The 24982-nt window shown below is 38.5% G+C and overlaps 1 protein-coding gene across 10 annotated transcripts in view; it reads right to left on the bottom strand.

The window, feature by feature from the left end:
• HUWE1 (HECT, UBA and WWE domain containing E3 ubiquitin protein ligase 1) overlaps positions 1–24982 on the bottom strand; it is a 149369-nt gene that overhangs the window by 65696 nt on the left and 58691 nt on the right. For all 10 annotated transcript variants that reach the window (XM_063083921.1, XM_063083931.1, XM_063083928.1 and 7 more), the window contains 18 exons: positions 24769–24831; positions 22908–22985; positions 21992–22039; positions 21839–21907; positions 21116–21215; positions 19726–19826; positions 19276–19426; positions 19014–19141; positions 18260–18400; positions 17946–18051; positions 16145–16357; positions 15520–15621; positions 14523–14603; positions 8930–9036; positions 8503–8680; positions 7578–7669; positions 6673–6884; positions 841–898 (listed from right to left, as the gene is read on the bottom strand). In XM_063083921.1, the coding sequence (XP_062939991.1) occupies positions 841–898; positions 6673–6884; positions 7578–7669; positions 8503–8680; positions 8930–9036; positions 14523–14603; positions 15520–15621; positions 16145–16357; positions 17946–18051; positions 18260–18400; positions 19014–19141; positions 19276–19426; positions 19726–19826; positions 21116–21215; positions 21839–21907; positions 21992–22039; positions 22908–22985; positions 24769–24831 (2028 nt within the window). The remainder of the gene's footprint in view (positions 1–840; positions 899–6672; positions 6885–7577; positions 7670–8502; positions 8681–8929; positions 9037–14522; positions 14604–15519; positions 15622–16144; positions 16358–17945; positions 18052–18259; positions 18401–19013; positions 19142–19275; positions 19427–19725; positions 19827–21115; positions 21216–21838; positions 21908–21991; positions 22040–22907; positions 22986–24768; positions 24832–24982) is intronic.

The following is a 24982-nucleotide window of genomic DNA, read 5'->3' as shown; positions in this document are numbered from 1 at the left end:
AAGTTAAGTGATTTGCTCAGGGCCACACTATGAATTAGTGGCAGAATCAGGTCTAATCTCTTAATTTGGTAATTTAGTGCTCCTTGCATGATAATATGCAACTTCTCCCCTGGAAGCAAACATCGCAGATCCTTTCCCCCAAATGAGCTTATAATGCTAAATAAAACCTAGAACTCTAGAAGAGTGATTGGGACCAAACAGCATTTTTTAAGAGTAAGGAAGTAAAATGTGGGCAACAAACACACAGACACAAGCGAAACCATCTCTGGAAGTCTTGGAAGTGCTTAATAGGTTTGAACAAATGCTAACTTAACTAACTTCCCTTATCAAGTAAATAATTCTGGGAAAGACTAAACTCTTTTAGGAAGTAAAAGAAAAGGCTACATTGATTTTTTTTTAAAAAGTTAATGGGAAAAAAATGGGAAGTAACGGGAAAAAATAAAAGGGTACTTCAAAAGTTCACAGTAAGATTCATATTATCTTTTAATTCTATTTTTCCACTAACTTTTTGAAGTACCCTTGTATGTGGTTGACACATTCAGAAACATAATGCTGGATTGGCATAACAAAGCTCTCTCTCCTGTCTGGATTCTAACAGGGAATGGTAACAATGAACAGAAAATTGGGAGAAAAAACCCTGAAAAACAAAAAAGGGGCATGTTGGCTAAATTTTTGGCAAACCAGTCTACTGAAACAAAAACCAAAGTTTGCACATCTTCCTCCTCCACACTTTAAGGGCCCCAGCAAAAATAAATATGGAAATTACTGGACTCTGATAATCCCACACATTTTCCAGAAAAGCACACACTTTTACTCAGTTTGCCCTATGATGGCTCTTACCACATTAAGGATGTAATCCATGAGGGGAATAGGAATACGTTCCTCTGTACCAACAACCCTGTTAAGGGAGAAAATAGTGAGTTACACAGAAATTCACAATACTGGTGCAAGAGAACAAAGTGAGGAAAGGGACACAGTATGAAATTCTAGATCTTTTTCTATGTTAGACTCACAGCCTTAGAATATGAGCCTCTAGACTCATATACAGGTTGAGTATACCTTATCCAACATGTTTGGGACAAGAAGTGTTTTGGATTCTAGATTTCTTTGGACTTTGGAATATCTGGTGAAATACATACTGGTTGAACATCCATAATCCGAAAAGCTCCAATGAGCATTCTCTTTGAGCATCATGTCAGTGCTCAAAAAGTTTCAGATTTTGAAGCATTTTCAGATTTTGAATTTTTGGTTTAGGGATGCTCAACTTGTACCACAGAGGAAAAAAAAAAAGCTGAAATTAATCCTGAAGCTAGCTTGCCTAGCCTGACTAGGGTTGAGAGCATGAAGGGAAAAACCAAGCCTTCAAAAACTTAGCATTTTTATATATCACAAAAGAAGTTATCCTATCTTATGCAAATTACTGTTAGAGGAATTCATCTATATGAAAACATAAAAAATAAGTTTAGTTAAAAGACTATTTAAACACTTGTCTCCAAAGAAACAAACACACAAACATCTTACCATGTTCTTGCATCAGGTTTACGGTTATGGAAAGTAGGAAATGGAATTTAATTTTTTTTCAAAAATCCATACTTAGATTGACAAACCATCTTGAACAGTCAAAGCTGGTCAAAGATAAAGCCAGCACCTAAGGCCTTCTTCCCTACCAATCTGTACTTGCATCACGACAGTTCCTGAACTATCCAAAAATTGATCAGACCTTTTGTTTTTTCAGATGTTTCAATGCTGCACTGCAGATGAGAAGGCTGCAATAATGCCCTAGCTGCAGAAAATGCAGCCTTTAGCTCAATGGCTGTATCTTGGCTTTTGCAAGAATGCAACAGAAGGAAAAAAAAAACGTGCACAGTGTGGTGAAATGAGACAAAATATACCTCAAAGACAAACCCCAGGAAGCAACAAAACTTAAGAAAATGGACCATTTACCATTTAGGACATAAGCCCTTGGAACAGATTTAGGCCAGTGGGTAGGAGAAGAGAGAGGCAGAGACAGAGTAAGTGAGAGGTAGGGAGAGAAGAGAAGTAAAGAAAGTTGGTAGAAAATAATGTCTCATCTCTGAGCAAGACAATATGTGAATAAAGATTTGCCAGGCACAAGAACATTTGGCAGTGATACGGATTGTGTCTCCCAAGTTTTATGTATTAGTAGCTTGGTCCCCACTGGGACTGTTAAGAGGGTGGGAAATCCCATTATGGTAATTGAAAGATAGGGCTCTGAAGAGGTGATTAGATGGTAGGACCATGCCATAGTGAACGGATTAATAATAGGTCAAGGGCGTGGTTCTGAAGGCTTTAAAAGGAGAGAGCATAAGGAATTATCTCGCTCTCTGCTCCACCATTTTCTGCCATGAGATCCCTGGGTCACTGTTGCCACCACCAAGGCCATCAACAAATGTGTTAGGGAACTTTGGACTTCCCAGCCTCCAAAACTGTAAGCAATAAATTTCGTTTTCTTTATAAATAACCCAATTTCAGGTACTTTGTTATAAGAAACAGACTGACACAGACAGCAAAATATAGAACAGGCAAAGAAAGTGAAGAGGCATAATGAATCGCTTCAGTGATAAAATATCCAGAGCTAAGGTTTGGGTAGGATGTTGTGAACACCCTCAATGAAAAATGTGGGGAAGAACTTTGTACCAAGGGAGGAGACCTACTAGCCAGGATTGAAATGATTCCATGGGAAGACCACAACCTTTCCTTGACTATAAAGTTCCTCCTTAGAACCACTGCAGCATTTCCTGTTACTTATACCAATTATCCATCCCAGCTTGGCCTCACTTCTTTTGAAAGAACCCAGAGATCCACCTAAGGAGCACAGGTGAGGCTCCAGCCCAGTGAGACAGCTGCCTCGTTGCAGAAGCCAAATACTATAGCAAAAAGCCCAAGAAATAATATGAAATGGGACCTAGATGCCCTTTATTTGCTAGATGCAAGTTGGGGGAAAAGAACAAGAGAGAAAGCAAACCAACAGGGGTTCTTAATACAATTCAAGGAACAAACTTGTTCAATAACCACTTTTTTCCCCACCCTCATCTTTTGGCTCCCAGGCCCAAGAAGCCATACAGGAATGTTAAAAATGATCAACTCTCTCCAACAGAACTCCACCTACCAACTGGTTTCCAAAAGAGTCATTCTAATTTTAAACTTATTTGAAACTTTGACCCACAGAATCTTTGAAACAAAAGGACTGCATTCCCATAATGAATGAACTAATTTATCATACCTGAAAAAACCCTCCTGCCTCTCTCCCTTCACTTAAAACGTATACACAATCCCCAACTCAATTTTACATGGTAGAGCCCCTATAATCAGAAGTAAAGGAGGATTACAATTCATTATCATAGTACAGTGTGCAGGACAACAAATCTCATGGGTTTTTTTCTGGGTGGGGGGAAGGGTCAGATATGTCTTCTAGCTCTTGAGGAGACACCTGCCTATGGCAAAGGAGCCCTCCCAGTGGGCCATGTTTCAGGGAACAACTGCTTTTCTGCACTCACTGCCTTTACTCCAAGACAATTGCTATTCAAGTTCCAAAGACCACAAGGACTTATGTAACCCACTTCTTTCAAGTTACTCAGAAGAGGTGGGTGGTCAGCTAGGCTCACTAAATGGAATAAACCACAAAATGAACCAGGGGACCCCAACTACGAACCCTGGTTACTTACTGGCAATTATATTCATCCCCAGCAATATCAGATTTTCTGGGATCAAACAACTTAGAAGGCAGAAGTGGCCAAAAGATAAGTATTTAGAATTATTTGTGGTAAATGCGTCTGAATGTAGAATGGCACCCCATGTATTTAAGGTAGACTACAGTGCCTAAATTTCTTTATTCCAGATCTCCAGCACAAAATCATTTATCTCAAGATGACATACAAACACTATTTTCAAATACTAACTGCTGGTTTTGGGAAAAAACAAGGGAAAAGAGCACTGTCTTAGCCTGGAAAAAACTGGAAACCCAAAAGTCCATCAACAGGAGAATAGATACTGTACAATATTCATATACTACTACTTGGCAATGATAAGTAACAAGCTAGTGACAGATGCAACAACATGGATGAATCTCAAAAACACGTTGAGCAAAGTAGCAGGATACAAGAAAGTGCACACACACAAAAAGTGTATACATCAGATACGATATACACATAAGCCTCCATTTGTATGATCATTCCATTTATAGGATTTCTTGATTAGGAAAAATTACTCTGTGGTGACAGAAATAAGATCAGTAGCTACCCTCATTTTGGGGTAGGGAAATTAGAAACAAAATCTGTACAGTTTGCTGCATGGAAATTATACCTCAATAAAAAAATACTGGAAAAAAATTAATCATGTGTCTGTGTGTATAAGGCACTGGAAAACAGACAAGGGCACGAGAAACAGAAATTTGTTTGGGAGTCCCACTGAAGAATTTTGAATTTGGAGAAGAGAATGGATAAGACTTTTGGGGGAGAGGGATTACACACATTCCAAACTTTTCTAAGCCTCTGCCCCATACTGGTAAGAAAGTACACAACAACTCCCACCACAACAACTGCCTGGGATAAGGAGATAAAAGAACCTTCCCTTTTAATATATTGTGGCTTTCAAAATGCAGCTTGAGTTTAGACAGTCTCCTGCTTTTTCTCCCAGCCCTAATAATCCACTTAGTCACCCAATCTAGGCTTCTGAGGATGGCAGAAACGAAAATGTATATATATGTGTCAACATTTGTGAGACTCTTGGATGTGTTAAGTGGATGAGGTAGTGATCAATGCCCGCCATGAACAAAATATAAAAACATTTGATACTATGGTACAGTAACTACTAGAGTCCTTTGCATCTTAGAAGCTGTATCCGACTATCACTACAGTAGAGTGTTAATGCTATGGATCTATATTTCTTTCTCTTCATTCTCATTCATGTTTCATTAGGCCCAGTGATCTGGGCATTTAAGACATATGGAATCCTTAATCTAATGTTTTTCATTCATTCCACTAAATAAACCTTTACTAACTGATTACCTACTTTATAAAGAGTGACAAGGATACACAGCTGAATAAGACAATGTCCCTGCTGCTGAGGAGCTTATAGACTAGTGAGGGAAACCATTAACATAAATACATAATTGTAACAAAACTGTTGAGAGAACACAATTGACTTCGTACTTGCAAGGAGAAGGAAAAGCTCCTTTAAGAATGAGACACCTGAGCTGGGCTTGCAGAAATTTGGTAGATGGAAAAAAGGGGGGAGATAAAATGATTTGGGAATAGGGGATAAATGCGGACAACACGATGATACATGATATCCTAAGAAAGGCATGGAGGGAGAAGAAGTGACGGCTGTGGAGAGAATGTCAATTTACCATGATAGCTTGAAATCTAGGCATGTTAGATTTAAGGTCTCTGTAAGATGTTCAGGTAGAAAAGTTATATGCAGATGGATATACACAGCTTGACTTAAAAACACGACCACCCACGTTTAATAAATCTTTCCCTTATTTATAGCCAGGAAAAGGAACCCTACCCCAGCAGGGTCACTGACAAACGAGGGAGAGGCAAAGGAAGCACTAAGACTGTGACTCCTTTGCAAAAAAAGTCTTGTTTTCTTCCAGGGTGTCCTCCTCTTCCAGAAAGAGAACATTTTAAAGAAGACAGAAGATGCTGCTAAAATAAAGGTAGAGCTGCCTTCTCAGACTGGGTAAAGTATCTGCTCAACAAAGCAATGCACTTAGTATTTAATGCCACCCCTCCAAATATACTATCTAGAGTTCCAAAAGGGCACACCAGTTTTGGATTCTAGGCCTTTGCTCTGCTGTCTACTCCACCTTAATCTTCTCTTAAGTCCCAAGCCACCCTTCAGGGCCAGCTCAAATCCACTCATATCCATGCCTAAAATATTAATGCCTTTCTCAGAACTACTTATCTACACACAAAAAGAGCACTTATTAAATGTGTGAATGCATGACTGTGCAGAGGTCTCACTCCCACGTTGAGCATGAAGGTGATTACGGCGTTACATTTCATCCCCTGCAAGTGAATACCATAAGCTCAAAGAGCCTGGTGGACCATCCACTACCAGCCAGCAGCCTTTAAGCTGCCCAAATCCAAGTGGTCAACTCTTACATAGAACAAATTTTAAGTAAAAACATGAGAAGGAAAATCTACTGTGCCTGGTTATAATCATAATACATTCTAAAGTTTTCTGATTTATCTGGAATAGATAATATTCAAATGAACAAAAACAAAAAACAACCAGCAACAACAAATCCCCACAACTCTCAAGGACTTAGGAAAGAGGCTTCAAATGTGCAATGTGTTTCATAGGTGCTTGAAATAATCAAGCAGTCAATGATGTGGAAAAACAAATCAACAAAGGGAAAATAAAGTCCTCTGTTCAAAGCCCATCAACTTGATATAGTAAAAACTGATTCAATATCATGAACAACTAGCTAAAAAAGATAGTTTCCAATACCATTAAATCCCAAAGCACAAATGACACACACAAGGGTCAAAGAAAGAAAAACTATATACTCTTATGGCCAGAAAGAACCTTAAAATGATCTCATACAATTCTCACTCTTTATAGATGGAAGTGACACTAAGACTTAGAGATGTAGCAACACGCCCAAGATCACAAGGTAAGAGAACTTGTCTTATGAACACTTACTGCTGATTAGGTTCCGTTTCATTCTGCTGGGTAGAATTAAAGCTCTGCATGGCCTGTACTTCCTCTTCCTCCTCATCCTCACTAGAGGCTTCTTCTGCAGCATGATTAGACCTTGGAGGAGGAGCTGCGGCAGTGCCATCTGCCTTCTGGATTGATGGCTTCTGACAGATGTATTTAGGGTCTCTTCCAAGATTACAGATTTCTTCAAGTAACTGAAAGGCACAGGAAATAAGATTACTTACTAGTAATTAAGGGGGGGGGGTGGCTAACATTTTTTTCTTCTTTAGCAGTTTCCACATGCTATGAATTTGCCAAAACACTTTATATACACCATTCTTAGAATGCAGTCATTAACTCCATTTTACAAATAAGGGAATGGAAGTTCCGCAAAGTTAAATCATTTGTTTAGGATCACATGGCTGTTTAAGTGACTGACTGATTGACTCACTGTTCCTAATTCACTAAGCACCAGGAACTCATATTCATTTCTAAAATCCTAAAAGGCAACTGGCAGGGCTAATAAATGTGGAGGGAAAGAAATAAAGAAACAATAACTAGAAAGGATAATACGCTTTTACAAACTGAAGCTAAGCCTTGTCTATTTGTTAACATCGTATAAAAGAAAACGATACGTAGAGGTTTATATTAAATGGAATAATTGTTTTATAAGGAAAACAATTCTCAATCCGAAAAAGTTAAAATAGAGACTTCTTTCTGTTAAGACTTGAACTAAAATTACTATTTTCTTTTGCAAAGGACCAACTCAAGGACATGGAGAAAATTAGGCAGACATTATGTTCTTCTAGGCACAGTCCAAGAATCCATCCAAATGACCTCCAGTAGGCCAAACCTTTTTCTAAAAACTCCCCTTCACTGCCCATGGTCAGAGCCTTATCACTTCCTACCTTGATGATGGCAGTTGTTGCATCTGTTTTGAGGGTAGGCTGATGTCTCATGAGTTCATCGACAGCACTCCCCAGATTAGATGCAGTATCCCCTTAAAGCAAAAAATGAGCTATTAGAAAGACTGAAGAAAATAGAGCTTGTGCTCCTTCCTGTGCCAACATGAGGCTGAAACAAGAAACTGAGCTGGTTGTTGTAACTGTCTAATGCTATGCTTTCTTGAATGAATTCACACCAGCCCCCAAATCACTGGGGAGGAGGAGGGAATCAGTCTAGTAAACATCTTTTAAAGTAACTATGTGCGCTGCACTCTACCCCAACAATCTCTACTGTCAAGGTCTGAACTGGTACTGTAGAGTGAGAAGAAGACAAAAAGAAAAGAAGCATAAACCATTATCCGTCTGGCTGCCCCAGTGAAGAATGATAGTGGCAAGATTTGCAACAGTGGTGGCTGAGAGTACAAAGCACATTTTTGAAAACTGTAATCTTTCAGGATCCCTACCTTCTTGCTAATAATTCCTCAATGATATGGTCTCAAGTACACTGAGACAGATATTTATTCATCTTGACTATATTAGAGACTCAGATAGTAGAATAGCAGATTACCAGGATCAACTCCTCGGGACTCCATATTTCTCATGGCTGCAGACTAGATGGTGGACCTGCAAATCTACCACTGCTGTCTAGTATCTGTTTCTTATCAGCACCATGACAGTACAACAGTGAACTGTTGAGAAGCATGGAAACAATATGAGTAGAGAGGCTAAGGATGAATTATTCCTTCCTACCTGCAATAGAATGTATGGTAATAATTCCCATTAAGCTTAGCACACCTAACCAGAGAAACAGTATGCAGTCAAGGAAGGGTTTCCATGCCAACTGAACTAAGATTTTTTTTTTTAAATAAAATAAATCCTGGCAACTTACCAAGGGGATCAGAACTCCTCCTCCTCCGCATAGCTGGGAGGTAATCTGGAGACAGAAGAACTTTGAAGAGACGTTCAAAAGGCTGACATTGTACAAAAGACTGAAGACCTCGAGCATTCAAACACAGTGCACTGAATACATTTGGGAGAGAGCCAAGAACTTCACGGGTAGCAGGAACCTAGAGAGAAGATAAAGTGAGCTTAAATGTACCTAAAAGAGTTCAGGTGTAGAAACCAGGAAAATATGGCCAGGGGTATCACACTGAGAGACAGAAGGGATTTTGACAACCAGGTCCCAATTAGATTCAACACTACATGCAGAAGACAAGAGATAGGATTTTCATGCTGTAAGACTGCTTTTCAAGTGTGTGTGTGGGGGGGGTAGGGGTATGCATGGAGCATTCTTCATAGAGCAGCAGAGTACTCACATCTTTGATAAGTAGTGCATGCAGCATGACATCTGTCAATCCATTGTCCTGGAGTGAGGAGAGCAGTGATGGTTCTTGAAATACAAACACAGTCACCACTTCAGTAGCTAAAAATAGATGAGAAAATATGGGAAATTGAGAGATTCCACACAGTATTAAAAGCAAAACACCAAAGGCTTTAAAAAATACATACATGCTTACTATGAAATGAAACTTCCTGATATTGCTCCATCAGATATAATCACTATTAAGAATTTAGTGACTGCCCTTTAAGATTTTTATGGGCATATTTTCACATAAATAAGGTTATACCATTATACACTTTTAGGTTACTAAAATTGAGTATTCATAAACTAAAAACAATGTTCTGTTAGAGATTACTAAGACATCAAATATGTTATTTTATTAAGAGGTCTAACTATAATGTTATGTCACAGGCCACTGTGCACTAGGACAGTTTATATTCTCTTTAAAAAATATTAATAGATGACCAAGAATTAGAATTAAAAATAAAGGATATAAACATGCACAAAGCAATCAGCTCTTGGGGGAACCAACCAACTGAGAAGAAAAAGAAAGATAAATAAGGTAGGCCTATTACCTATACAATAGGGTTTCCAGAAGAGAACATCAAGAAGCAGGAAAATATACTCAGATTTAAAAAAAGGGCACAATCAAATGCTATGTGGGAACATTGAAAAGAAATAGAACTAAATACATCCTGGTGAAATTTGTGAACGCCAAGGGTAAGGAGAAAATGCTACGGATTTTCCAGAGAGAAAAGGCAAGTTACCTATAAAAGAACAAGTACCAGTCTGACATCACAGTTATCTACAATATGGAGCATTAGTACACAATGGAGAAAGAGAAACTCCCACCAAATTCTGAAAGAAAAGTATAACACTTTAAAAATTACCCAAGGATGTACTCCAATAAAATTAAAAATGAATCCAAGAGAGGTAAAGTCAAGGGCTACTAAAAAAGAAAAGAAAGAAAATGGTGAGAAAGGAGTAAAGTAAAGGCAGGCTGAAGGTCTTATTTTTATTTTGTCCATTTGGCAGAAGACAGAATAAGAAATTTAAAAAGTTTAAAAGTCAAAAAAGAATATAAGGATAACTATTACAAAAAAAGGAGTAAGAAAACAACACAGGATTCAGAAAACAAAAAAAAGGAAAAAACACGAACATTAAACACAAGTCTTTAGGAATAAAAAAAATCCAAACACTGGCAATCACAAGAAATATGACAATGTAAAAATTTTCTCCTTGAAGATAAAAAGGCACAATACCTTAATAAATTGTTCTGCTGAAAACAACTAAAAACTAGATCTAGATTAAACACTTGAAAAATCTTTTAAAATTTGAAGAACAAACTAAAGCCAGAGGCCAAAACTAAACAAAAATGAGAATTCAGAGTCCCAGGCTTTTGTCTTGAGGGTAACCCTGGTGACCTTGGTTTTCAGAATTGTTTAGTGTACCTGCGTAGGACACAAAAGCAGAGGGACATACCTTTATTAAGAAGGAAATCCAGTAGAAAGGGACTCTATTTATTTTATAGAGAGCAGTGCCACCAATCACATGATGGAGCCTGCTGGAGCATTGCTGCTTTCCATCCCATAACCAGGTCATTCCTAATAAAGAATGGGAGACTCAAGGGTCAGCCCAACTAGGGAGCTGGTTGCAGTCACTTTAGCACTAGAAGACACCTCAATAAAGGTATGTCCACTGTTCACATTTTTATAGCTAATGGCCTCATTGCTTTTTTCTGGTCAGTGAGGTCAAAACAGTTATATTCAGGATCATCTCCTATGGGGCCTTCCACACTGGGAACATACTGCTGCTCAGACTTCATGTATTACTATTAGTCTCCTCCCACATCTCAGCCCACACCAAGGCTGCCACAGAGGAAGCTCATTTTAATGCCATAGCTGACCAACTGCTCACTTTTCAAATAAGCTCAGATTATTACTCCTGCCCTTGGATCAACAGGTCTAATGAGACCTCTGGTCATCACTGTCCCTAGGCCCTTAAAATTTGGGCTAAATGCCATGGCATCCCCATGCCACTGGCTCTACCCAAACCCTAGCCCCCCAATGTGACCTCTGTGCTGTCCCACCACTGGCATCATCACCAATGGGAATACATACCAAGGAGTGAACACCCATTCTCTCACTGGCAAATTAATTTTATTGGGCCACTGTCACGATCTGCTGACACAAACCACTATGTCCTCACAATGACTGTTATATAGGCCTATTCTTGGCTTATCCTTCCTGCCATGCTACTGGGAACACCACTATTATAGGCCTCAGCAAATGTTAGTACTCTTTGGGCTTCCTGGCAATTCTGATTCTGATCAGGATATACACTTTACTGCTCATTTAGTCTGGGCATGGGCCTTAAAACAAGGCATCACCTTGGAGCTTCCATCTGTCTTATTGTCCACAGACTGCAGGACTAATAGACACATAACGACCTACTTAAGGACACTTTCACAAACTTACAAAATGGACAATGAACTCCTAAATGGGTCTATCTTTGGCCCACTGTCTTAGTTACTGTGAGCTCTCAACCTTTAAGTCATATGGCATCCTAACAAAATGCAACTTTTCTTCTCCTTTCTAGACACAAAAGGGAACACTTCCCATCTAGGAGACTACAATGCTCAAATAGAATCTCCCTCACTTAATGACATTTCCCCTTTTTGATCCTTGTGCAATCCATGGTGGACTGGTGCCTAAATTGAGAGTGGATAAGAGAATGGGACCAACTGAAAATTGAAGTCCTTCACCCTCCCAGACTATTCTGTATGCCACAAGAAAAGTATCTGCCAAAGCTTTCCTAATATGATAGTTTTAAAGGTTTGCTAACTGGAGATCCTGCTTCATAGGAAATGGAGGTCTTGGTGCCTACCTGGTCCCACACCTCCAACTGTATAGTTCTTCCAAAGAGGAAAGGAGATTCCCAGTACCAACATTCTCAAATAGGATGCCAGTTCTAGATTCACCTTGTTACAGAGATATTAAATGCAAGGCGACTACAGGACCTTGATGCCAATGTCTGTTACTCTCACAATAAACCGGCACCTCTAGCATGCCAAACCCTATATGCCACAGGACTAAAAATATCATTATTCTGGCTCTGACAGGCCTGGCTACGCCTCATTTGGCTCATGGCCTCCATCTGGGATTCTAATAGTTCAGGTCAGTGTCAAATTTCTTGGGCTCCTTTCTGCCCATGATATGAGCCCACTTATTTGGGATATTTAATCAGACCATAGCTTTCCCATAAGACACTCCTTGGACACCGATCAGTATCACAACTCCTGGCAGACCACATAAACCAAATAGCTCAGGCCTTAGAAGCTCTAAGTGAGGGACAAAGCAGTCTATTTGCTATGATGGCTGATAACAAATTGGCATTAAACTACCTTTTTTTTAAGGTATTTTAAGGTGGAGTTTGTGCCTTAATGGAACCTCCTATTGCAATGTGGGTCAGTAATACAGAAAAGGTATCCAGAACAGTTCAATAAATAAATCAATCAAAACAGCCAATTAATTATACTACTAAAATACTCCAAGAGATTCTCAACTCGCACTGGTTTCTTTTTCCTGGCCATCTCCTGCCTGGGGTAAAAGTCTCTATCATTTAGCAAGCTAAAACAACAATTGTTAGCCTAATTATTTTGGGCTGGCTTTGCAAATTTGGTTTCTCTCAAGTACAAATTTATTTATAGGAAACCTGGGAGGTTGCTATGCTAATTCAAATGCCAGGGATAAATTAAAGAGACCATAGGGAAGGAATTTGGACATCCTTTGCCTTTGATTTAGTGCTCCAAGTCTCATTTCCTGCCCCTGTCCCTGGCTTCCTGCATCATCCCTATAGGGCTCACCTGCTCCGCACCCCTATCCCCCAAGCACATGTGTCCTCTGCCTCTTTTAAGCTTCCCCTTTATTAAAAAAACAAAACAAACGCCTGTGCACTAGCTTTTCTCTCTCTCTATTCCAGGCTTTCTCCCAGACAACAGTCATCCTCCCTGCTCCTGGCCTTAGGACTTCCATACCTGTGTAACAAATCTTCTTGTTAGCATACCAAAGGACTGTTGTCCTGAGTTTTGCCATCAGATCCTAACCTTGGAAGGGAGCCTCTTCATGTCACGGTGGAGCTGCTACAATACAAGATTCCTTAACCTGATAAAAAGGAACAAAACCTTCAACACAAAACCCCTGCTAACCTCATACTTAATGGTGAAATATTGGATGTTTTTCCCTGTAACTTCAGGAACAAAGAAAAGAGGCCCATTATCACCACTTCTATTCAGCACTGTATCAGAAATCTTTGCCAGTGCAGTAAGACAAAAAAGAGAAATAAAGACATAAAAATCATAAAGGAAGAAGTAAAGCTGTCTATTTGCAGATGACAGAGTATGTAGAATATCCTAAGAAATCGACTAAACAATTATGAATAAGTGAATTTTGCGAGGTCACAGGATACAGGGTTAATATACGAAAAAATTTTTTTTCCTTCCAAATTTTATTTTGTCAGTATACAATGTGGTTGATTATTGTGGGCAATTACCGAAACCTCCCTCCCTACTCTCTCCCAACAATGTCCTTTCTGTTTGCTTGTCGTATCAACTTCAAGGAATTGTAATTGTTATGTCTTCTTCCCTAATATACGAAAATTCTAAATTGCTTCAGAAATGGGGCAAGGGGGGCCGACCCCATGGCTCACTCAGGAGAGTGCGGCGCTGGGAGTGCAGCGGGTTCAGATCCTATATAGGGATGGCCAGTGCGCTCACTGGCTGAGCGTGGTGTGGTCGACACCAAGCCAAGGGTTGCGATCCCCTAACCAGTCACAAAAAAGACAAAAAAAAAAAAAAAAAAAGAAATGGGGCAAGGGACTTGTAGTGGCCAAAACTACTCTCTCCAGACACCCCAAATTATAAAAAACAATATCTGCTACTAGTACAAGGAGGTTTTCCCTATTTCCATATCTCCCAGTAAATTACTTTAGAGTTTTAAGGAGAATTCTAGAAGCCTAGTAGGTATTTAGCACATTGTTCCAAATATGTATGGGACTCAATAAATGCTTGTTAATGAAAATGAGGTTTTAACAACAGCAATACTCAAAGCAATGCCAATGTCAAAATGCAAAAGCATTTTCTGCATATAAGTACAAAGTACTCAGCCTCCAAAACTGCATTTTCTACAGTGCAAAACAATTTTCTATACTACAGTTTTCAGGTTTGACATTCAATTCTGAGAATGGACTGGATTTCCCAGACCAAGGTTAGGGACTAACCACTGAACAAAGACATGTTCTTAATCACACTCGAAGCATAAGTACAGCACAAATAAGCCAAATGTATAATAATATTACCTATTATAAATGATTCACAATACACTGCTTATAGAAAGTATATTTGGACATTTATTTGAGACTGAATTCTGATCTTTATTTCATTGCCAATAAGAAAAATACATAATTGCGCACTGGACAAAGGTGGAGAGTAAAATCCCACAAGGATATAAAAACAGAGAGCTATGCCAGGTTATCCCAGGTTGGTATAACCAACTAACAATTCCACTTACCTAGGAGGAAGAGTGATGGGCCATAGTATTCTGCATTGCTAATGATGTGTTTCAGGGAGGTAGGCAGAGAACCATCCATCACTAAGAGAAAAGTGAACATTAAGGATAATATGATCAGTCTGGGAGTAGTGTGAGGAGTGGGAATAATAAATGTTACATATACCATACTGCTGTAAACAAAGGCTGTGTTGATTCCAAGCTAATAGCCCCTACTTGTCTGCTCCTCATATTTTATTATTTATTCTTTGTCCATGCGATAAGATTTCTCACAGTGGGTCAAAAAAGGAAGACATGAGGAAATCATTCAGTAGGAAGAGAAGAACAAGCCATGGAGAGGCGATGAGTCATGAAAATGGTGGAACACCAGAGTCAAGATCCATGTATTCCTGAGGCCATCATTCTTGGAACTGCTCAGGATTACAAACGACCTTACAATTCCACTTTCAGTCTCTGTGGTCCAGATTCTGCTGGTGTTCCTGGGCTTTTCAAGGCCAGGAGAATAGCTTTTCCTGAGTTCCCAGGCACATGTAACCTTACAACAAACCTACAAATAACATACATGAATTTCTATTTTTGCACCCAAACAAGTCTAATGAAGTCAATCTGTTTACTATATTTAACATATACTCTGGGTTTCCTGGATCAGTCCGATTTCATTAATTTGCCTTAATCTTGAAGGGGATTCATTAAAACTACAAAGAAATGTGATTTAACTTAAACAAATTTTTAAGACACAGAATCTGAGGGGGTAGTAGGATAAAAGCGAGCACAGACTCAAAATCTAAAAGAAAAAAAAGGGTGAATAATTATATAAATAGCTGAACAATCCTTAGGTCTAGAAAAAGTTTGACACCAAACCACTAAAAGGTATTCAAAATGGCATGGTCTACTCCTAAACCTGGCTTGTAAAGAAAGAGTAGATGTCAGAACAATATGAAAAGGACCAATCTTTGAGAGAAGTCAAACATCCTTCAAAAAAGTATCCAGAATCAAATACCATGCCGTATGCCATCCGAGAAAGCAGGGTCTTGAATGGCCTTCTTGAGGAAATTCAACATAGATTTGAGAAGTGCTGCTCGCTGTGGAATACACTGGACTCCTGACAAGGGAGAAAGACAAGAAAATTATACTGGGTTCACCATTAAGCCACACAAGCAGGCACATAAAATGAAATGTTAAGAGACCCATATATACTACAGCAAAACTAACAGACATTCAAAGTGAGGTCTCTAGATGTTGGCAAGAATACTTTATTAAGCGTTGGAAACTGGAAAAATAAATCATGAATTTATTCATGACCAACATTAAAATTAAAAGCATAAAGTAAAAAAGAAGAATTACAAAGTAAATAGATTCAACTCTCTGAACCTCACTCAGTTCTCATTTCAGATACTGTCTGCTCTCTAAAATGGCTGTTTTGATAATCAATGTATGAACTGTTAAAAAATTATAAAATGCTATGAAAGACATGTTAATAAAACAAAACACCAGAATGGTGAAGTAACATGCATAGTCATAGGAAGCTAACCTCCAAATATACCACTTAAGTTCCTCCTACAGCTCTCTTCCTCACTAAATAATTCAGTTACTGTGAAAGACTGTGTATCTATGTGTCTACACACCAGGACGGGGGCCAGGACCAGGACCAGGACCAGGGCCGGGGCCGGGGCCGGGGCCGGGGCCGGGGCCAGGGCCGGGGCCAGGGCCAGGGACAGGGCCAGGGCCAGAGGAGATGCTAGTGCTACTGCCAGAACTTGATGCTCTTAATTCAACATCCAGCCGGTGCTCCATAGAGATGGATAAGCCTGGACTACTTTCCATAGTCACATCTGCAACTAAAGAACAAGTTATGATAAAGAAACTCAGAATAAAAGGTACCACCAAAAAAAAAAAAAAAAAAGATTTTTCTTTGAGAAAATTTCTTCTGTTAAGATGAGATGAATGATATCAGAATGAAGAAGGATTAGGATACTGAACCCCAAAATTAAAATGTTAAGTTTTCTGCAAATAGAAAGGTACCTAACATCACTAGTTATTCATGACATGCAAATTAAAAATCCTCTAAAAGTCCTTTAATATTTCTCACCCACCAAATTGGGGGTGGGAAGGGAGTAGTAAGTAAAACAAGCAGTTTCATATACTTCTCGTAGGTAGTAGATAAGATAGGAGGTAAAGCTTTTTAGGAGGGTAATAATATAAAAAGCACTGAACATTAATACTCAATATACTGATCTGGAAGGATAGCTATGATACACTGAATGAACAGCGCAAGTTGAACAGTATGTTTATGATCTCATCTTCCTGTTTTAAAAAACTATATACTTATGTGAACATATATTTGAATATGCATAAAAAAGCCTGGAAAGAGCCACATCAACTAGTAGCTAAGATGGGTGGGTAGGCGATGAGCATTCATTTTTACTTTATACACTTGAATTACCACACCAGTTAGTAGATGTCACATTTTACTCAACACTCGATCTCACCCACGAACTCAAATGCCAGGTTGCCTACAACAGACTAGAAACAAATTGGGTAAAGGGGCTTCTAGGTACAGCAACATGCATAGATAACTGTGCTCAGAAATAAAGACAGAAAAAAATGGAACAGCAACCTATGGGTATTTCATGTCAAGAATGAAAGCATTATGAATTCTAATACCTTTATTATAAGTATGATAACAGATACATGTAATAAACTGGGTCATCAAGACAAAATTAATTTAGATTCTAAGAAAGCTGTTTTAGGAAACAATTTTTCTTTTCAGTATTATTATTATGAACAATGTGTTAGGCAAGAGTTGGGGGTAGGGGGAGGTTAAAAAAAAAAGACACAATGTACCTGAAGATTAAAAATATTTGGTTTTCTATCTTTCTGATTTTATAATTTAAAAGTTGTTCCCTACCTAACAACCTCTTCACCTCTCCTCTCCTTTCTCAAAATAGCCAAATAAAGTTTTAAAAGGTTCCATTTTAGAGTCTATATTCTCCCTATTCTTACCAAGCACATTAAATGCCTAGGGTGTATCAGGCATAGCAGCAGTGAAAAAGACAGTATGCATCCCATGGAGCTCACATTTGTGAGGGAATACGAACATAATGAACCAATACATAAGAAGACAAAAATTAAGTAATGAAATAAAATAGATTAATATCATAGAGTGACTAGAGGGGTCCACTAGAGCTCTACTATCTGCTTCACCTCCCATCTCTATTCCAAACAACTTGTACCTTCCTTTTGATTATCCTTGTGAAAAACAACTTGTAAATCATTTCTGAAAAAAAAAATATTTTTTTTTGTTGCTGAAAATACACACTTCAAGTAAGCTGTGTACATCAGAATTTATGAGAAAGAATGAAAATTGGGGTCGAATGATAGGATTATCTCAAACACAAAAATACTGACTTAATAACCATTAATTACCATCCATATCAGTTTCCATTTCTTCTCCTTCTTGTGTAGTACTGGGTCTCTGGATCTTTGGCTTGATCACAAATGGACATTCTTTTCGGCACAAATCTACTTCATGCTACGATCAAGGGAAAAATAATAAGAAAATCCTATATATATTTCAGGGATTAAAAACAATTATAATGGAAGAATGCCACAGGCAGATTACAAAATTGTTTTGTAGAAACAGAAAGATAAGATGGCTCTTTAGGTTTATTAGGACAGTTCAGAGGCTCAGCTCTCACTGAAAATAAAATCTATGCAAAGTGCTCCTTATATAATAATACCTCAAGTCTATAAATGAAGATAGAAAGTCCACTATGGGATTGAAAAGCTGCCATGTCCAGGTTGGTGATGAGGTCAACGACTCTGACGGCTCTGGTGACAAATGTTATTTGGTCCTGTTCATCGCCAAGAAACTTTATGACCTATCAAAGAAAAAGAAGCAAAAACAATTAACTGCAAAGACACAAAGCTGTAAAAATTGTATTCTTTTGTAAACAGGCAGTCTGGGACCTCAGGGAGGCAGCACGGTAGAGGGGAACAACCATATGTTTGATTTTTGGTGCACACCAAATGATAGTTCTATGATTTCTGGGACTCAATGTCTTCTGACATAATGAGGACATCAATTACTTCTCAGGATTAAACAAAATACTTAGAAAAAAGCTGGTGCCCAGTGCCCAGCATGTAATAAAGACTATTACTATTATAGCGAAATTTACAAAGTATCTTCACATACATTTTCATCAGGGTCATGCCTAAGGTCATGATAACATGTGGCAATTTCTTGACTAGTACCCAGGGCCTCCTATTACACCATACTGGACCAAGATAAATTCTTAATAATGAAAGTAGCTACTCTTAAAAGTTGTTAATGAGATAACCAGAAGGCCAAACTAGAAAAATTAAGTATAATTTTTTCAAGGTGAGCTTTCTTATGTTATCTGCTCTCACCGTGAAACATTCCGAACTTGCAACTCTATACCCTCTTAGTTGATCTACCCACGAATGTATTAAAAAAAAAAAAGAGTAGAGCACCTTCAGTAAGGCTTCCATCATTCCACAGGACACCAAGGCTTCACCACCAGCATCGTAGCTGGCCAGATGGTATAAAAAAGAGAAGAGAGCAGTGGCAAACTGGTGAGGGTATGGATCCATGGAAGGATCTACAAGGGAGGTTGGGAGAAGGAAAGAAAGAGCAAGCTCAGAATTTGGTGTTAAGCAGGCAGGATGTTAAACAAAGAGTAAAAAGCGAATGGCAGAAGTCCTCTTGTCTAGGATAATCACCACCAAAACTTACCAATCATAGCCTGGATACAGTTCCGCACAAGTACAGGCAAAAATCCATGATAGGAAGCAGTGCCAGTACAGTCAATAATACTACTGAGTTTGGGAGTTCTCTCCAAGTGGACAATTGATGTTAATGTTCGTAAAGAAGCAGCTTTAATCTCCTATGAGAATAGAAGGTAAAACACAGAATGTGTCAAATAATAGGTAAACGACTAAATGAAGTTGCTAATATTCCAGACTAAAATTTAAGTCATTCTACTGGTAATTGCTTAGAGAGATGGAGGTCTGTTGAGAGCAAGACCAAAAATCCAGCATGTTAATTTTGGAGCTTAAAACCCAAAGAGAACGAAGTAAAAGGGCCAAACTTCCCTTCTGGGGTTCTTTCTACCTCCCTGGGAAAAACCAAAAGGCATATGGGAACAAGCCTAATATACAGAGAAGAATATTAGTAAATACTTACCATAAGCTGCTTATCTGTTATTTGAAGGACATCTACCAATTCCTCTATCAACCCATTATACAAGATACTGTTTGCTGACTCCTGCAAGGCATTGGAATACACTGCAAAAGGAGAAATAAACACTTTAGGCAAGAAGGCAGTGGTCAAGCCACTGCCCACTGATAAACCTTTTGGCATCTACAAGTTCTGGGTAAGGATTCCCTTCTAACTAGCACTGGAGAGCAGAATCATTGAATTCTAGAGGATTGGATCAAACATGGTGATAAGCTCTAAATACCCACTGAATTGACAGATTCCCCTATTAAAGGTATTGGTAGTCTTGAGCAAGGATTTTTGGGGATGGAAGTAGGAAAAGAGAATTAAGAGTTAATTTTTCATAGCATCAACTCGTGATATAAACCCACCATGCCTTAGACACAGACTTCCATTTTAGCCCCTTCATGTGTGTCTGCTTTCACTGCAAACACTTTTACAAAGTGCAAAGAACAGAATTTATGGACTATTGTAGACTAAATCAGAAACTTGTGTGACACTGTAGTGACACCTGAGAATGCGTGTAATACTTTCAATGAATTCCACACTGAGGTAACACTGGACATAGTCCCTTGAAGTGCAAATTAATGGGACTTGAGCACATTCATTTAGTTTTCAACAAATATCTCCTGAGCACCTACTAACATGCCAGAGGTTATGCTAGGTATAAGCACAAATACAAGAGCAGGATTTTCACGGGAAGGAAATTATGGTTTAAAAGAGAAGAAAAACAGGTAATAACATAATGGAGGCTGGTAATAACAGCAGTGGTTACCATGTTATACCTTCTATGTGCCTGGTCTTTGCTGGGTTGCTATCCAGGCTTTAATTTAATCCTCAGACCAGCCTATAAAGTAAGTATTGTCCCAACATAAAATGAGGAAACTGAGGCTGAGAAGATAAACATGTGGCTAATAATCTTCAGAATTAGGGGAAGAACCCAAGACTGATTGATTCCAAAACTGTATGCTTTCCATTCTACTACCCCATAGTAAAAGAAGTTAAATGCACAGTACTGACTACTTAGTGACTATGTTCTGACTTACTTCAAAATTATATCCCTGAAAAGATGGAAGAAAATGAAGACACAACGGCAAGAGGAATAGAAGGAGCCAGTGGGAGATGACTATATGCACACTTATTAAAAAAAAAAAAAAAAAGAATAAAACCAAGACCTAACCCTCAGGAGTGATGAATAAATACAGTCAACACCGGGAATACCGGCAATTTTACAATTTTTAAGTTGCCACCTAGTAACTACAATAAGCCTCATAGCAACAAAGACAGATGAAGTTCAAAGGAAATCGAGTCCAAACTGCCTAATTAGGGCCTGTTAATTACAGTATTCTTCTCTTACCTAATATAGATATTGCATGCAGTCTGGCCTGAACAGCTTGCAATCGCTTCCTGTGATTAGAAAAGCCATGGGCCAGCCGTATGTGTGTAAATAACAGCATCTGTAAAGAGATAAGACCTGTACTAGGAAATCTATGGAAAAGAAGAGTATTCTTTCTGAGGGCTAACTCTTACCTGCTGGGCTGCTTAGTAAAATGGTTTATTGTTGCTATTTGCTAAAGTATCAAACAGAAATGGTTCCACCCATTTTGAGGTTAGCTGACAAAATAGGAGAAACAAGAGAGGCTCACAGAATCCTAATACTCTAATATAAGACAAGAACTGTCACTGCACTGAAAGGCAACAAATAGGGGACATCTGGCAAGAGTTCTCATTGTTATTAATCAAATTAACTATTTGATCACTGCCAAAAGAAACAGAAAAAAGGACACAACTGAACATTTTCTCCTTTGGCATCCAAAATGTTGAGAAAGCTACTACCACTTATTAGATATTCATACTGAGTTAGGCAGTTTACATTTTCCTCAAACTCTCATAAGGACTTAGAAGTTATTAAGTGTTGTCCTCATCGAAGACAAGGAAATTAAAGCCCAGAGAGGCTAACTAACCTCCCCATGGTCTGACTCCAAAGGTGACATTCTTTCTGTCTCCCATCCCAGCACATATCATCAGTCTGTTTTTGGTAACAACCAAACTTTCTGGATATTTTTAGGACATATCATACCTGCTTATCCTTAGGAATGCTGTACATTTTGGTAAGAGATTCCATGATTTCAGAAGGGCTTTCTGAAATCTACATTAGGAAAAAAAGTACAGTTAGGAAGAAAAAGTAAACCAAATGTTAAGAAAATAGCCAACAGTCAAAGATTCCTCTTACCTTGTCAAGTTGCTCTATGTGAATGTAATGTAGTGTGTTACTAGTTGTCTGAAATTAAAAAGATAAGAGAGTTGTTAAGAGTCATTGAATAGCCTAGCTTCCCCTGCTGCAGAGCTATAAGAGCCATCTGAAAACCAAGATGTCACCCCTAGGTTGAAGCCTAACTGAATGCTCTTAAAATCAAGGTAACTTTATAGTCCTCCAAACTATCCATTTTATATATAGAATATTTTAAGGAAAGCTTCTTTGAAACAAGTATCTAACTGTAATGCACATAGCCAGGCATATTTTACATCCTTTTTTGTCCCTTTCTACCACTCTACCAACTTAATTCCCACATCCTCAGTACTCATAGCAAAGACTGGTTCCAGGAAAATGCTTTCTGAATATACATTAGAGTTGTTCTCAAGGCAACATTAATCTAGAAAATTTATTTATTTTTTATTATTTAATATTGTAAGTAGAAGAAAAAGGATCTTATTCACTAGGCTACTTCTAAACTAAACAATTTTAGTACTCCCTCAAAGAATATGGAATGACCACATAATTTAAGCAAAATCCTATACACAATATATAGAGACTTCTTACAGGCTGGCTTAGGTAGAGAAACCTGAGCCATCCAGACTATTACACCGCATGGTGGAATTCTCAAGTAAGACTGTGAGAAAAAATAGAAGTCACAGCAGTGCCCCATAACAGAGTCCTGTCTTTTGGCAGCCTCCAACATAAGTAAAGACTCAACCCTATCAGAGCTGGGCATGTACTTATTCCTGAGAAGTTTCTATGTAGGTTTAGCTTGGGAGAGCAGCAATGTAGCTCAAAAGCATGCCCTCATTTAACCAATGAGTTCTACAAAAGTCTACCACAGTTACAGCAGACTGTAGACTCTATCAGAACAAGCCTATGTGATACTCACCCTTTTCTCGATTTTGACCTCGGCTCCAGGGTCTGCATAGAATTCAAAGTGTAGTGTAGTTGCACTGGGTGGGTATTTCTGTGTAAAAGGCACAAAGAATCAGACACTGAGCTTCAACTAATTATAGGCAAGGCAGGTAAAACCCTCTCCCAATTCTTCCCTCAAATCCTAGCCACTTGTCCAACTCATTGTGGCGGCAGAATGAACAGTCTATTCAGCACCTATAGTACGTTTAACTCCTTGTCTTAGAGCAGGGCTCAGAGGGGATGAGACCTGTTCAAAACAGAATCAGGAGGATGGAGCCCAGAGCTCCAAAACCTTCCATATTTCTTACTTATAGGTTACCAGTTGCCCGTTCTTTCAAAAGATCGATTTTGACTATGACTGTTCTCAAGGGGGAAAAGGGGGGCAAGTCTGACAAGCAGTAATGAATAAAACTCCAAGAAAGGATAAAGAACAAATATGACAGTCAATGAACCGCCTAAAGAATGGAAAAGAACATTCTTATGGAAACATTAGTGTTTATCATCAGTCTTCTGAAATATTTTATTCAAAGTATGCATCATGAACATATTTTCATAATTCTTCAAATACTCTCTTCTACACCATTCTTTATCACTTCTCAAGCTTTTCTGAACAGGTAAACACCAAACCAACATAAACCAGATCCTGACAACACACCTTCTTTAATTCCAGAAATGCAACATGGACGAACAACATTAAGATCACAACAGCATGCCCATTAAAATGTCTCCTTGAAAGAAACTACAAGCAGTGGTTACCTCTGGGGATAGAGAAATTATCATTTTATATATCTTTATACTCTGAATTTTTAATCACCTATGTATTACTCCCTTTTAAAATACACATATTTTTCAAAGTTTCATGACTTGACAAATCTCAATAAATAAAAGGATGTGTGATTTCTTAACACAGTCTGGCACCAATACAGGTAATGGACATCATGCAGGGCTAGTACAGTATATCACACTGTTTTGCCCAAGGAGCAAAGAACAAGCTTGACATGTACTAAGGAGGCTCAGAATTAGCCAACTAAACTTTAAGATAAAAAATTATGTTCTCAGAATTAGAATTCTAAACTCTGAATATCTTTTAAGATTTATGTAATTTTGACTATTAAAGAGACAACACTCACTTCCCATATTACCCAATATCTACTTATAAAATACTCAATAAAGTATATACCAGCTAAAAAACCTTGCTCTATTTTGTAGTTTTCTGTGAACATTTGTGTTAAACACTACAAAGTGACAAGACAAATTGTATTTCTGCTGAAAAAATACAGTTGCTTCCAGGCACAATAGAATCACTACTGAAAATCCGAAAGTGCCTTGTGGTTCCACAGCAACATATCAAAGCAGAGGGGAGGATGGCCTGAGCTAATAACCAAAGCATGGGTGAAAGGCAGAGGGGTATACACGGAAAGCACATAGAACATTCTAAGTTATGAATAACAGTAAAACATCAGAACAGCCATTCCTAAATCATGCCACACTGCCCAGACTTCTGACAGTTCCAGTGTGAGAATGCAAGCGAATGCACTTTCTGGGATTTAAAAAATCACTTGCAAACTGATTCAACAAATACAGCTTCCTACTTAAGAACTGGGTATGAACATATACTGTGTCTCCAAGATTCTATTATCTACCTGTAGCATGCTGAGGGGCCAAGCACTGCTAGACTGCTTGCTAAGGTATGCTACACCTCAACTGATCTCAGGTTTCTCAAAGGTCCTGATGTAAAGTGGCAGTTTTATATACCATATATTCATTGCAAAGTGAGGCTCAGAAAGAGACTGCAGCCCTGCCAAAAGACACCCATATCCCAAAGAGTTACTTACCACCATATGCAAGTCTCTGCAACATTCTGCAAGTCCAAAGCCATTCTCCTTTCCACCCCAGCTCTTGGAAAAGGAAAAAGACAGTGTTAAGACAGTGCTTATGGTGTCTTATCCATAAAATATTTAAGAGTGTGTGGCTGCTTGGAGTGTTGAGTGGACATCCAACGTGAAGGTCAAACAAAAAGAGGGAGCAAAGAGAAGCAAGAAATTAAGA

Source organism: Cynocephalus volans, chromosome X (genome assembly GCF_027409185.1).
Source record: "Cynocephalus volans isolate mCynVol1 chromosome X, mCynVol1.pri, whole genome shotgun sequence".
Classification (NCBI taxonomy): domain Eukaryota; kingdom Metazoa; phylum Chordata; class Mammalia; order Dermoptera; family Cynocephalidae; genus Cynocephalus; species Cynocephalus volans.
This window is presented reverse-complemented; position numbering and strand designations above follow the sequence as displayed.